Consider the following 13,757-nt stretch of genomic DNA (forward strand, 5'->3'; position numbering starts at 1 on the left):
TGGTTAATTTCGTCCCAAAATTCTGATTTTTTGGGGTAAATTTCATCGCAGAAATGAGAAATCCTAAAAAAATCTGAGTTTTTGGGGTTAAAATTCATCCCAAAATTGGGAAATCTTAAAAAAAGTCTGATTTTTGGGATTAAAATTCATCCTAAAAAGGAAAAAATCCTAAAAAAATCTGATTTTTTGAGGTGAAATCCTAAAAAAATTCTGATTTTTTGGGTCAAAATTCATCCCAAAATTGGGAAATCCTAAAAAAAAATTCATCCCAAAATGGGGAAAATCCCAAATCTTTCCCAGAAATCCCCAAATTTCCCCAGAAATCCCAAAACTCCTCTGCAGCTTCAGCTGGAAATCCCTGAGTTTGGATCCAGGAGGGTTTGGGATTTGCTGGAAAAGGTCGTTTTCCCCAAAACTGAACACGGGAACGAGTGGAGTGCTGGAAAATTTGGGAAAAAATCGGAATTTTTGGGGTGAAATATTAAAAAAAAAGTGATTTTTTGGGAGAAATCCTAAAAAAAATCAGATTTTTTGGGGTGAAATCGTAAAAAAATCTGAATTTTTGGAGTGAAATTGATCCCAAAATTCGATTTTTTGGGGTGAAATCCTAAAAAAAATGTGAATTTTTGGGGTTAAATTGATACCAGAAATGAGAAATCCTAAAAATATTCTGATTTTTTGGGGTTAAATTAATCCTAAAATTCGATTTTTTTGGTTAATTTCGTCCCAAAATTCTGATTTTTTGGGTTAAATTTCATCCCAGAATTGGGAAATCCCCAAAAAAAAAATTCTGATTTTTTGGGGTGAAATCCTAAAAAATAATCTGATTTTTTGGGTTAAATTGATCCCAAAATTGGGAAAACCTAAAAAAAAAAGTCTGATTTTTTGATCCCAAAATGACCCCAAATCACCCCAAATCCCCCAGAAATGACCCAAAATGACCCCAATTCCCCCAAAATGACCCCAAATGGCCCAAAATCCACCCAAAATGACCCCAAAATCCCCCAAATTGACCCCAAATCCCCCAAAAATGACCAATCCACCGGAAATGATCCCAAAATCCCCCAAAAATGACCCCAAATAACCCCAAAATCCGCCAGAAATTACCCCAAAATGACCCAAAATCCCCCAAAATCCACTGGAATTGATCTCAAATCCTCCAGAAATGACCCAAAATTACCCCAAATTCCCTGGAAATGACCCCAAATCCACCCCAAAATCCGCCCAAAATGACCCCAAATGACCCCAAAATCCCCCAAAATGACCCCAAAATCCCCCAAAAGGATCCAAAATGACCCCAAATCGCCCAGAAATGACCCAAAAAATCACCCCAAATCCCTTCTGAATGACCCCAAATGACTCCAAAATTATCCCAAATGACCCCAAAATGACCCCAAATCCCCAAAATTGACCCCAAAATGACCCCAAAATCCACCCCAAATCCCCTAGAAATGACAGAAAACGACCCCAAATCACCCTAAAATGACCCAAAATGACTCCAAATCGCCCAGAAATGACGCCAAAATCACCCTAAAACTCTCCCAAAATGACCCAAATTTTTGCCAAATGACCCCAAAAATCCCCCAAAATGACCCCAAACCCACCCAAAATTTAGGGCAATCCTGACGAAACCTCGTCGGCGCCTGATCTGCAGCCGCAGAGCTCCTGGCCGAGCGTCCAGCGCCATCACCCCAAAATCCCCCAAAATCACCCCAAAATCCCCCAAAATCACCCCAAAATCCCCCAAAATCACCCCAAAATGACCCAAAATTCCCCCGAAATGACCCCAAATCCCCCAGAAATCACTCCAAATCCACCAGAAATGACCCAAAATGACCCCAAATCCTGCCAAAGTGACTCCAAATTGACCCCAAAATCCACCAGAATTGACTCCAAATCCACCAGAAATGACCCCAAAATCCCCCAGAAATGACCCAAAGTGACCCCAAAATGACCCCAAATCCCCCCAAAATTACCCCAAATCTTCTGGAAATCCTCTGGAAATGACCCCAAATCATCCCAAAATGACCCCAAAATGACCCCAAATCTCCCAGAAATGACACAAAATGACCCAAAATCCACCAGAAATGACCCCAAATCATCCCAAAATGACCCCAAATCATCCCAAATCCACCAGAAATTGCTCCAAATCCACTGGAAATGACCCCAAAATGACCCCAAAATCCACCAGAAATGACCCAAAACTGACCCCAAAATCCCCCAGAAATGACCCCAAAATGACCCCAAATCTCCCAGAAATGACCCCAAATCATCCCAAATCCCACCCAAATTTTTGGAAATGACCCTAAATCCACTGCAAATGACCCTAAATCCCCCAGAAATGACCTAAAATGCCACCAAATCCACCAAAAATTACCCCAAATCCACCAGAAGTGACCCCAAATTTTTGCCAAATTCCCCCAAAAATCCCCCAAACCCACCCAAAATTTAAGGCAATCCTGACAAATCCCCTCCTGCGCCTGATCTGCAGCCGCAGAGCTCCTGGCCGAGCGTCCAGCGCCATCACCCCAAAATCCCCCAAAATCACCCAAAATCACCCCAAAATCATCCCAAAATGACCCAAAATCCACCCGAAATGACCCCAAATCCCCCAGAAATCACTCCAAATCCACCAGAAATGACTCAAAATGACCCCAAATCCTGCCAAAGTGACTCCAAATTGACCCCAAAATCCACCAGAATTGACGCCAAATCCACCAGAAATGACCCCAAAATCCCCCAGAAATGACCCAAAGTGACCCCAAAATGACCCCAAATCTTCTGGAAATCCTCTGGAAATGACCCCAAATCATCCCAAAATGACCCCAAAATGACCCCAAATCCCCCAGAAATTACAGTAAATCGATGCCAAATCCCCCAAAAATTACCCCAAAATGACCCCAAATCCCCCAAAAATGACCCAAAATCACCCCGAAATCCAGCAAAAATTACCCCAAATCTTCCAGAAATGACCCAAAATGACTCCAAATCCCCCAGAAATGACCCAAAATCCCCCCAAATCCCCCGGAAATTTGCCAAAAATGGCTACAAATCCCCCAGAAATTACCCCAAATCCACCCTGAAACTCCCCGAAATGACCCCAAAATGACCCAAATTTTTGCCAAATTCCCCCAAAAACCCACCCAAAATTCAGGGCGATCCTCACGAAACCCCGTCGGCGCCTGATCTGCAGCCGCAGAGCTCCTGGCCGAGCGTCCAGCGCCTCGGCCGCTCCGCCCAGCGCGATGACCCCAAAATCCCCCAAAATTACCCCAAAATGACCCCAAAATGACCCAAAATCCACCAGAAATGACCCCAAAATCCACCCAAAATGACCCCAAAAGGATCCAAAATCATCCCAAAATCGCCCAGAAATGACCCTAAATCCACCGGAAATGACCCAAAATGACCCCAAAATTACCCCAAAACAACTCCAAATCCCCCAAAAATGACCCAAAATCACCCCGAAATCCAACAAAAATTACCCCAAATCATCCCGAAATGACCCCAAAATGACCTCAAATCCACCAGAAATGACCCAAAATTGACTTCAAATCTCCCAGAAATTACCCCAGATGACCCCAAATCATCCCAAAATGACTCCAAAATGACCCCAAATCTCCCAGAAATGACCCAAAATCACCCCAAATCCCCTGGAAATTAGCCAAAAATGGCTACAAATCCCCCAGAAATTACCCCAAAATGACCCCAAAATCCACCAGAAATGACCCCAAATCACCCCAAATCATCCCAAAATGACCCAAAATGATCCCAAATCCACCAGAAATGACCCAAAAATGACCCCAAATCCCCTGGAAATGACCCCAAATCACTCCAAAATGCCCCAAAATGACCGCAAATTCCACCGGAAATGACCCAAAATCCCCCAAAACGACCCCAAAATGACCCAAATTTTTGCCAAATCTCCCAAAAACCCACCCAAAATTCAGTGCAATCCTCACGAAACCTCGTCGGCGCCTGATCTGCAGCCGCAGAGCTCCTGGCCGAGCGTCCAGCGCCATCACCCCAAAATCCCCCAAAATCACCCCAAAATCACCCCAAAACCACCCCAAAATGACCCCAAAATGACCCCAAAATGACCCCAAAATCCCCCAAAATGACCCAAAATCCACCGAAATGACCCAAAATCCACTGGAATTGATCTCAAATCCTCCAGAAATGACCCAAAATCCACCAGAAATTACCCTAAATCCCTCAAAAATCACCCCAAATAACCCCAAAATCCACCAGAAATTACCCCAAAATGACCCAAAAATGACCCAAAATCCCCCAAAATGACCCCAAAATCCACTGGAATTGATCTCAAATCCTCCAGAAATGACCCAAAATTACCCCAAATTCCCTGGAAATTACCCCAAATCCACCCCAAAATCCGCCCGAAATGACCCCAAATGACCCCAAAATCCCCCAAAATGACCCCAAAATCCCCCAAAAGGATCCAAAATGACCCCAAATCGCCCAGAAATGACCCAAAAAATGACCCCAAATCCCCTGGAAATGACCCCAAATCACTCCAAAATGCCCCAAAATGACCCCAAAATGACCCCAAATCATCCCAAAATCCCCAAAATGACCCCAAAATCCACCCCAAATCCCCTAGAAATGACAGAAAACGACCCCAAATCACCCTAAAATGACCCAAAATGACCCCAAATCCCCCTAAAATGACCCAAAATCACCCTAAAACTCTCCCAAAATGACCCAAATTTTTGCCAAATGACCCCAAAAATGCCCCAAAATGACCCCAAACCCACCCAAAATTGAGGGCGATCCTGACAAATCCCCTCCTGCGCCTGATCTGCAGCCGCAGAGCTCCTGGCCGAGCGTCCAGCGCCTCGGGGGTGCCAAATCCACCCCAAATCACCCCAAAATCCACCCCAAAATCCACCCCAAATGACCCCAAATCCCCCAAAATGATCTCAAATCCCCCAGAAATGACCCAAAATGACCCCAAATCCACCAGAAATGACCCCAAAATGACCCAAAATCCCCCAAGTCCCCAAAATCTCCCAGAAATGACTCAAAATGACTCCAAATCCCCAGAAATTGCTCCAAATCCACTGGAAATGACCCAAAATTACCATAAAAACCAGAAATGACCTCAAAATTTACCCCAAATCCCAAAAATGACCCTAAAATGACCCAAAATCCCCCAGAAATCGCTCCAAATTCCCCAGAAATGACCCAAAATGACCCAGAAATCCAACAGAAATGACCCCAAATCACCCCAAAATGACCCCAAAAATGACCCCAAAATCCCCCAGAAATGACCCAAAACTGACCACAAAATCCCCCAGAAATGACCCCAAAATGACCCCAAATCTCCCAGAAATGACCCACAAATGATCCCAAATCCACCCAAATTTTTGAAATGACCCCAAATCCACAAGAAATGACCCAAAATGACCCCAAATCCCCCAGAAGTTACCCAAAACCGGCTACAAATCCCCCCAGAAATTACCCCAAATCCACCTTCAATCATCCCAAAATCCCCCCAAAACGACCCAAATTTTTGGAAATGACCCCAAACTGACTCCAAATCCCCCAAAATTACCCAAAATTACCCAAAATCCCCCAAAATGATCCCAAAATCCCCCGGAAATGACCCAAAATCATCCTTAAAATCCCCCAAATCTGCCCCAAAATGACCCAAATTTTTGCCAAATTCCCCCAAAATCCCACAAAAACCCACCCAAAATTCAGGGCGATCCTGACGAAACCTCGTCGGCGCCTGATCTGCAGCCGCAGAGCTCCTGGCCGAGCGTCCAGTGCCATCACCCCAAAACCCCCCAAAATCACCCCAAAATCACCCCAAAATGACCCAAAATCCCCCAAAATGACCCAAAATCCACTGGAATTGATCTCAAATCCTCCAGAAATGACCCAAAATTACCCCAAATTCCCTGGAAATTACCCCAAATCCACCCCAAAATCCGCCCGAAATGACCCAAAATGACCCCAAATGACCCCAAAATGACCCCAAAATCCCCCAAAAGGATCCAAAATCATCCCAAAATCGCCCAGAAATGACCCAAAATGACCCCCAAATCCTCCAGAAATGACCCAAAATGACCCCAAATCTCCCAGAAATGACCCAAAATGACCCCAAAATCCACCAGAAATGACCCCAAATCACCCCAAAATGACCCCAAATCACCCTAAAATGACCCAAAATTACTCCAAATCATCCCAAAATGACCCCAAATCACCCTAAAATGACCCAAAATCGCCCAGAAATGACCCAAAATCACCCTAAAACTCCCCCAAATCACCCAAAATCCCCCGGAAACGACCCCAAATCTCCTCATTTAAGACCCCCAAAGACCCCAAAATGACCCCAAATCATCCCAAAATCCCCTAAATTCACCCCAAACCCACCCAAAATTCAGGGCGATCCTGACAAATCCCCTCCTGCGCCTGATCTGCAGCCGCAGAGCTCCTGGCCGAGCGTCCAGCGCCATCACCCCAAAATCCCCCAAAAATCACCCCAAAATCACCCCAAAATGACCCAAAATGATCCCAAAATCCCCCAAAATGACCCCAAAATCCACTGGAATTGATCTCAAATCCTCCAGAAATGACCCAAAATTACCCCAAATTCCCTGGAAATTACCCCAAATCCACCCCAAAATCCGCCCGAAATGACCCCAAATGACCCCAAAATCCCCCAAAATGACCCCAAAATCCCCCAAAAGGATCCAAAATGACCCCAAATCGCCCAGAAATGACCCAAAAAATGACCCCAAATCGCCCAGAAATGACCCCAAAATCCACCTGAAATGACCCCAAATGATCTAAAAAATCCCCCAAATCTCCCCCAAAATGACCCAAATTTTTGCCAAATCTCCCAAAAACCCACCCAAAATTCAGTGCAATCCTGACGAAACCTCGTCGGCGCCTGATCTGCAGCCGCAGAGCTCCTGGCCGAGCGTCCAGCGCCATCACCCCAAAATCACCCCAAATGACCCCAAAATCACCCCAAAATGACCCCAAATCCCCCAAAATGATCACAAATCCACCCGAAATGATCTCAAATCCCCCAGAAATGACCCAAAATGACTCCAAATCACCCCAAAATGACCCCAAATCTCCCAGAAATGACCCCAAAATCCACCCGAAATGACCCCAAATTCACCCCAAATCTCCCAGAAATAACTCAAAATTACTCCAAATCCACCAGAAATCGCTCCAAATCCACTGGAAATGACCCCAAAATGACCCCAAATCATCCCAAAATCTCCCAAAATGACCCTAAATTGACCCCAAAATCCACCAGAAATGACCCCAAATCATCCCAAAATGACCCCAAAATGACTCCAAATCCACCAGAAATCGCTCCAAATCCACTGGAAATTACCCCAAAATGACCCCAAATCCACCAGAAATGACCTCAAAATTGACCCTAAATCTCCCAAAATGCCCCCAAAATTACACCAAATGACCCCAAAATGACCCCAAATCCCCCAAAATTACCCCAAAATGACCCAAAATGACCCCAAAATCCCCCAAAATGACCCCAAAATCCCTCAAAAGGATCCAAAATAACCCAAAATCGCCCAGAAATGACCCTAAATCCACCGGAAATGACCCCAAAATGCCCCCAAATCCACCAAAAATTATCCCAAAATGACCCAAATTTTTGCCAAATCTCCCAAAAACCCACCCAAAATTGAGGGCGATCCTGACAAATCCCCTCCTGCGCCTGATCTGCAGCCGCAGAGCTCCTGGCCGAGCGTCCAGCGCCATCACCCCAAAATCCCCCAAAATCACCCCAAAATGACCCCAAAATCCCCCCAAGTCCCCCCAGATCTCCCAGAAATGACCCAAAATAACCCCAAATCCACCAGAAATTGCTCCAAATCCACTGGAAATTACCCCAAAATGACCCCAAAATCCACCAGAAATTACCCCAAAATGACCCCAAATCATCCCAAAATCTCCCAAAATGATCCCAAAATGAACCCAAAATCCACCAGAAATGACCCCAAATCCCATGGAAATGACCCCAAAATTGACCCCAAATCATCCCAAAATGACCCCAAAATGACCCCAAATCTCCCAGAAATGACCCCAAATGATCCCAAATCCCATCCAAATTTTTGGAAATGACCCCAAATCCACAAGAAATGACCCAAAATGACCCCAAATCCCCCAGAAGTTACCCAAAACCGGCTACAAATCCCCCCAGAAATTACCCCAAATCCACCCTAAATCATCCCAAAATCCCCCCAAAATGACCCAAATTTTTGGAAATGACCCCAAACTGACTCCAAATCCCCCAAAATTACCCAAAATTATCCAAAATCCCCCTAAAAGGACCCCAAAATCCACCAGAAATGACCCAAAATGATCCAAAAAATCCCCCAAATCTCCCCCAAAATGACCCAAATTTTTGCCAAATGACCCCAAAAATGCCCCAAATTCACCCCAAACCCACCCAAAATTGAGTGCAATCCTCACGAAACCTCGTCGGCGCCTGATCTGCAGCCGCAGAGCTCCTGGCCGAGCGTCCAGCGCCATCACCCCAAAATCCCCCAAAATGACCCCAAAATGACCCAAAATGACCCCAAAATGACCCAAAATGATCCCAAAATGACCCAAAATCCACCAGAAATGATCCCAAAATCCCCCGAAATGACCCAAAATCCACTGGAATTGATCTCAAATCCTCCAGAAATGACCCAAAATCCACCAGAAATTACCCTAAATCCCCCAAAAATCACCCCAAAATCCGCCCGAAATGACCCCAAATGACCCCAAAATCCCCCAAAATGACCCCAAAATCCCCCAAAAGGATCCAAAATGACCCAAAATCGCCCAGAAATGACCCAAAATGACCCCAAATCGCCCAGAAATGACCCCAAAATCCACCTGAAATGACCCCAAATGATCCAAAAAATCCCCCAAATCTCCCCCAAAATGACCCAAATTTTTGCCAAATGACCCCAAAAATGCCCCAAAATGACCCCAAACCCACCCAAAATTCAGGGCGATCCTCACGAAACCTCGTCGGCGCCTGATCTGCAGCCGCAGAGCTCCTGGCCGAGCGTCCAGCGCCTCGGCCGCTCCGCCCAGCGCGATGACCGCGACTCGACCTCCCCGCGGGTCACTCAGCAGGTGCTCCAGGCTGGACGCTGCCGAGGACACCAGACCTGAAATTCCCAAAAAAATTTGGGGTTTGGAATGTCAGGATTTTTGGGATGAAACCCTGAAATTTCTGGGATTAAATCCTGAAATTTTTGGTAAAAAATCCTGAAATTTTTGGGATAAAATGCTGGAATTTTGGGCGAAAACCCTGAAATTTTTGGGATGAAAATCTGAAATTTTTGGGATAAAACTCTGGAATTTTTGGGACAAAATCCTGGAATTTTCAGGATAAAATCCTGAAATTTTTGGTACAAACCACTGAAATTTTTGGGATAAAATCCTGAAATTTTTGGGATAAAATCCTGGAATTTTGGGTATAAAAACTAAAATTTTTGGATAAAATTCCAAAATCTTTGGGATAAAATCCTGAAATTTTTTGGGAAAAAACTCTGAAATTTTTGGGATAAAATCCTGGAATTTTTGGGATAAAATCCTGGAGTTTTCAGTGTAAAATCCTGAAATTTTCAGGAAAAACTCCTGAATTTTTTGGGATAAAGACCTGAAATTTTCAGGACAAAATCCCAAAATTTTCAGGACAAAAACCCAAAAAATTCCAACCCAACCAACCAACCATCTCCACCCCCTCAAAACCCCAATTTTTCCTGAGGAATTTTCCCCCAAAAACCCATTTTTTTCCAGGAAAAAAGTCCAGAAAAAGCTGGAAAAATCCGGAGAAAATATTTTTTTTAAAATCCCGAAAAAAATCTGGAAAAAACTCTGGGAAAAAATCAGGAAAAAATCCGGGAAAAAACAGGAAAAAATCAGGAAAAAACAGGAAAAAATCAGGAAAAAATTAGGAGAAAAATCATGGAAAAAAATCATGGAAAAAAATCAGGAAAAAAATCAGGAAAAATAAGGAAAATATCCAAAAAATCAGAAAAAAATCTGGAAAAAATCCGGAAAAAAATTAGGAAAAAAATTCAGGAAAAAAATCAGGGGAAAAAAAAAAAAAAAAACGGAAAAATCTGGAAAAATGGGAAAATTAAAAGAAAATAAAAAAGAAAAATAATCAGAAAAAAAAATCCAGAGAAATAATAATGGAAAAATCCCGGAAAAATCAGGGGGAAAAATCCGGAAAAAATCCAGAAAAAATCCGGGGGAAAAATCCAGGAAATTCCTAAAAAATCCAGAAGGAAAAATCAGGAAATTCCAAAAAAAAACCCAGAAAAAAACCAGGAAAAAATCAAGAACAAAACAATCAGGAAAAATTCCCAAAAATATCCCGAAAAAAACCTGGAAAAAATCAGGAAAAAAACTAGGAAAAATCAGGGAAAAATTTAAAAAAAAAAAATCCCCAAAAATCCCCAAAAAGTTCCTAAAAAGATTTTTTTAAAATTCAAAAAAATTTTTAAAAATTTTTTAAAAATTCCTAAAAATCAAAAAATTCAAAATCCCCAAAAAATCCCCAAAAAATTTTAAAAAATAAACGTTCCCAAAAAACTCCCAAAAAATCCAGATTCCCAAAAAATCCAAAAAATTCCCCAAAAATTCCAAAAAAATTGCAAAAAATTTCCAAAAAAATCCCCAAAATATCCTAAAAAATGCACCAAAAAATAGGAAAAAATTCCTCTAAAATCCCTAAAAAATCCTTAAAAAATCCCCAAAAAATTCAAAAAAATCCCCAAAAAATCCCCAAAAAATCCCTAAAAAATTCCTAAAAAATTCCTAAAAAATCCAAAAAAATCTCTAAAAAATTCCTTAAAAATTTCCAAAAAAATCCTAAGAAATTCCCAAAAAATCAGCAAAAAATTCCCAAAAAATCCCTAAAAAATTCCAAAAAAATCACCACAAAATTCCACAAAATCCCCAAAAAATCCCAAAAAATTCAAAAAAATTCAAAAAAATTCCCAAAAAAATAAAAAAATTCCTAAAAAAATCCCAAAAAAACTTCCTAAAAAATTCTAGAAATCCCCCAAAAATTCCAAAAAAATTCAAAAAATTCCAAAAAATTCCAAAAAATTCCAAAAAACCTCAGAAAAATCCCAAGAAAACCCAAAAAAACCCCAAAAAAATCCATAAAAATTCCAAAAAATTTCAAAAAAAAATCCTAAAAAATTCAAAAAAGTTCCAAAAATTCAAAAAAATTTACAAAAAATTCCTAAAAAATCCCAAAAACAAAAAATTCAAAAAAAATCCCCAAAATCCCAAAAAATTTAAAAAAAAAAATCTAAAAAATCCCCAAAAACTCCAAAAAAATCCCATTAAAAAACCCCAAAAAATCCCATTAAAAATAAAAAAAAATCCCCAAAAAATTCCAAAAAAAATTTTAAAAAATCAAAAAAAATCCAAAAAAAAATCACAAAAAATCCCATTAAAATTCAAAAAAAATCCCAAAAAATCCCATTTAAAATCCCATTAAAAATCCCATTAAAAAAATCCCTGCACTCACCTCCAGCCATGGCGTATTCCCGGAAGAAAGGCATCAGGAACCAGCAGGGCAGGGTGAGCAGGTGAGACCTCAATCCCGGGAATTTCTCCCCAAATCCCGTGGATTCTGTGCAGAAATTCCCAAAAGCTCCAGCGGCCACAACATCCCCCAAAAAATGCCAAAAAAATGCCGAAAAATTCCGAAAAAATTCCAAAAAAATTCCTAAAAAATCCTGAAAAAAATTTCAAAAAATTTCCAAAAAAATTCCCAAAAAATACCAAAAATCCAAAAATCTCAAAAAATTCCAAAAATCTCCCAAAAAATTCCAAAAAATCCTCCAAAAATTTTTTAAAAATCAAAAAAATTTCCAAAAAATCTAAAAATCCCCCAAAAATTCAAAAAAATCCCCAAAAAATCCCAAAAAATCCCCAAAAAAATCCCAAAAAATCAGTAAAAATTCCTCAAAAAATCAAAATAAAATCACCAAAAATTTCGCAAAAAATCCCCAAAAATTCTAAAAAAAATCCTCTAAAAATCCCTAAAAAATCCCCAAAAATCCCCAAAAAATCCCAAAAAATTCCCCAAAAAGTCCCCAAAAATTCCCAAAAAAATCCCCAAAAAATAAAAAATAAATTCCCAAAAATCTCGAAAAAAATCCAAAAAAAATCCCCAAAAAATCCAAAAAAATCCCAAAAAATCCCCAAAAAATCAAAAAACCCCAAAATCAAAAAAATCCTCAAAAAATTCCTACAAATTCCAAAAAAATTCAAAAAAAATTTTAAAAAAATTCCAAAAAAACCCATTAAAAACTCCCAAAAACTCCCAAAAAATCCCATTAAAAATACCAAAAAAACCCCCAAAAATCTCCCCAAATCTCACCTCCAGCCATGGCGTATTCCCGGAAGAAAGGCATCAGGAACCAGCAGGGCAGGGTGAGCAGGTGAGACCTCAATCCCGGGAATTTCTCCCCAAATCCCGTGGATTCTGTGCAGAAATTCCCAAAAGCTCCAGCGGCCACAGCACCCCCAAAAATGCCAAAAAAACCCGAAAATTCCGGAAAAATCCCAAAGAAAAATCCGAAAATCCTGAAAATTTCTTAAGAAAAACCCCGAAAAATTACAAAAACTGCAAAATTCCAAAAAACCCCAAAATTCCTAAAAAAATCCCCAAAATTTAAAAAAATTCCCAAAAATCCCCCAAAATCCAAAATTCCAAAAAAATCCCAAAAAAATCCCCTAAAATCCCCCAAAAAACCCTCAAATTCTCAAAAAAATTTCAAAAAATTTCCTAAAAATTCAAAAAAATTTCCAAAAAATTCCAAAAAATTCCAAAAAATTCCCCAAAAAATTCCAAAAAAATGCCATTAAAAATCTCATTAAAAATTCCCATAAATCCAAAAAAATTCCTTAAAAATCCCCCAAAAATTCAAAAAAAATTCCAAAAAAATCCTAAAAAATCGCAAAAAAATTGCAAAAAAACCCCCAAAAATTCCCAAAAAATTCCCAAAAAATTCCCAAAAAATCCCAAAATTCCCCAAATGCCTGCACTCACCTCCAGCCATGGCGTATTCCCGGAAGAAAGGCATCAGGAACCAGCAGGGCAGGGTGAGCAGGTGAGACCTCAATCCCGGGAATTTCTCCCCAAATCCCGTGGATTCTGTGCAGAAATTCCCAAAAGCTCCAGCGGCCAGCACCCCGTGGGGATGAAACCCGAACAGGTAATTCCTGCTGGGATCCAGCGGCGCCGTGCGGATCAGCTGGGGACGGATTTGGGGGAGGAAAAATCCCAAATTGAAATTGAGAATTTTGAGTTTTTTAAGAGCCCCAAACCCCGAAATCTGAGTTTCCCGCCAAAAACTGCAAATTTCCCGCCAAAAATCCCCTAATTCCTGTCAAAATCCCCAAAATTCCTGTCAAAAACCCCAAATTTTTTTGACGAAATCCCCAAATTCACCCCAAAATTCCCGCCAAAATCCCCAAATTCCCGCCAAAAAAAACCCAAAATTCCCACCAAAACCCCCAAATTCCCGCCAAAATCCACAAATTTTCTGCCAAAAAACCCCAAATTCCCGCCAAAATCCCCAAATTCCCGCCAAAAAACCAAAAATTTCCCGCCAAAATCCCCAAATTTTCTGCCAAAATCCCCAAATTTTCTGCCAAAATCCCCAAATTTCCTGCCAAAAACCCCAAATTTTCTTGACGAAATCCCCAAATTCACCCCA

General features: G+C 41.0%; 1 protein-coding gene across 1 annotated transcript; it reads right to left on the reverse strand.

The window, feature by feature from the left end:
- Positions 1-8,477: 8,477 nt before the first annotated feature.
- LOC146423123 (2-acylglycerol O-acyltransferase 2-like) lies at positions 8,478-13,314 on the reverse strand. The gene is made up of 5 exons (XM_085045074.1): positions 13,088-13,314; positions 12,416-12,520; positions 11,558-11,662; positions 8,999-9,173; positions 8,478-8,502 (listed from the first exon to the last, which is right to left on the reverse strand). The coding sequence occupies exons 1-5, from the start codon at positions 13,119-13,121 to the stop codon at positions 8,478-8,480; spliced, it is 444 nt and encodes a 147-aa protein (XP_084901200.1). The 5' UTR covers positions 13,122-13,314.
- Positions 13,315-13,757: the final 443 nt, after the last annotated feature.

The sequence above is a fragment of the Lichenostomus cassidix genome, unplaced genomic scaffold (assembly GCF_008360975.1).
Source record: "Lichenostomus cassidix isolate B80296 unplaced genomic scaffold, HeHo_3.0 HiC_scaffold_34, whole genome shotgun sequence".
Taxonomy (NCBI): domain Eukaryota; kingdom Metazoa; phylum Chordata; class Aves; order Passeriformes; family Meliphagidae; genus Lichenostomus; species Lichenostomus cassidix.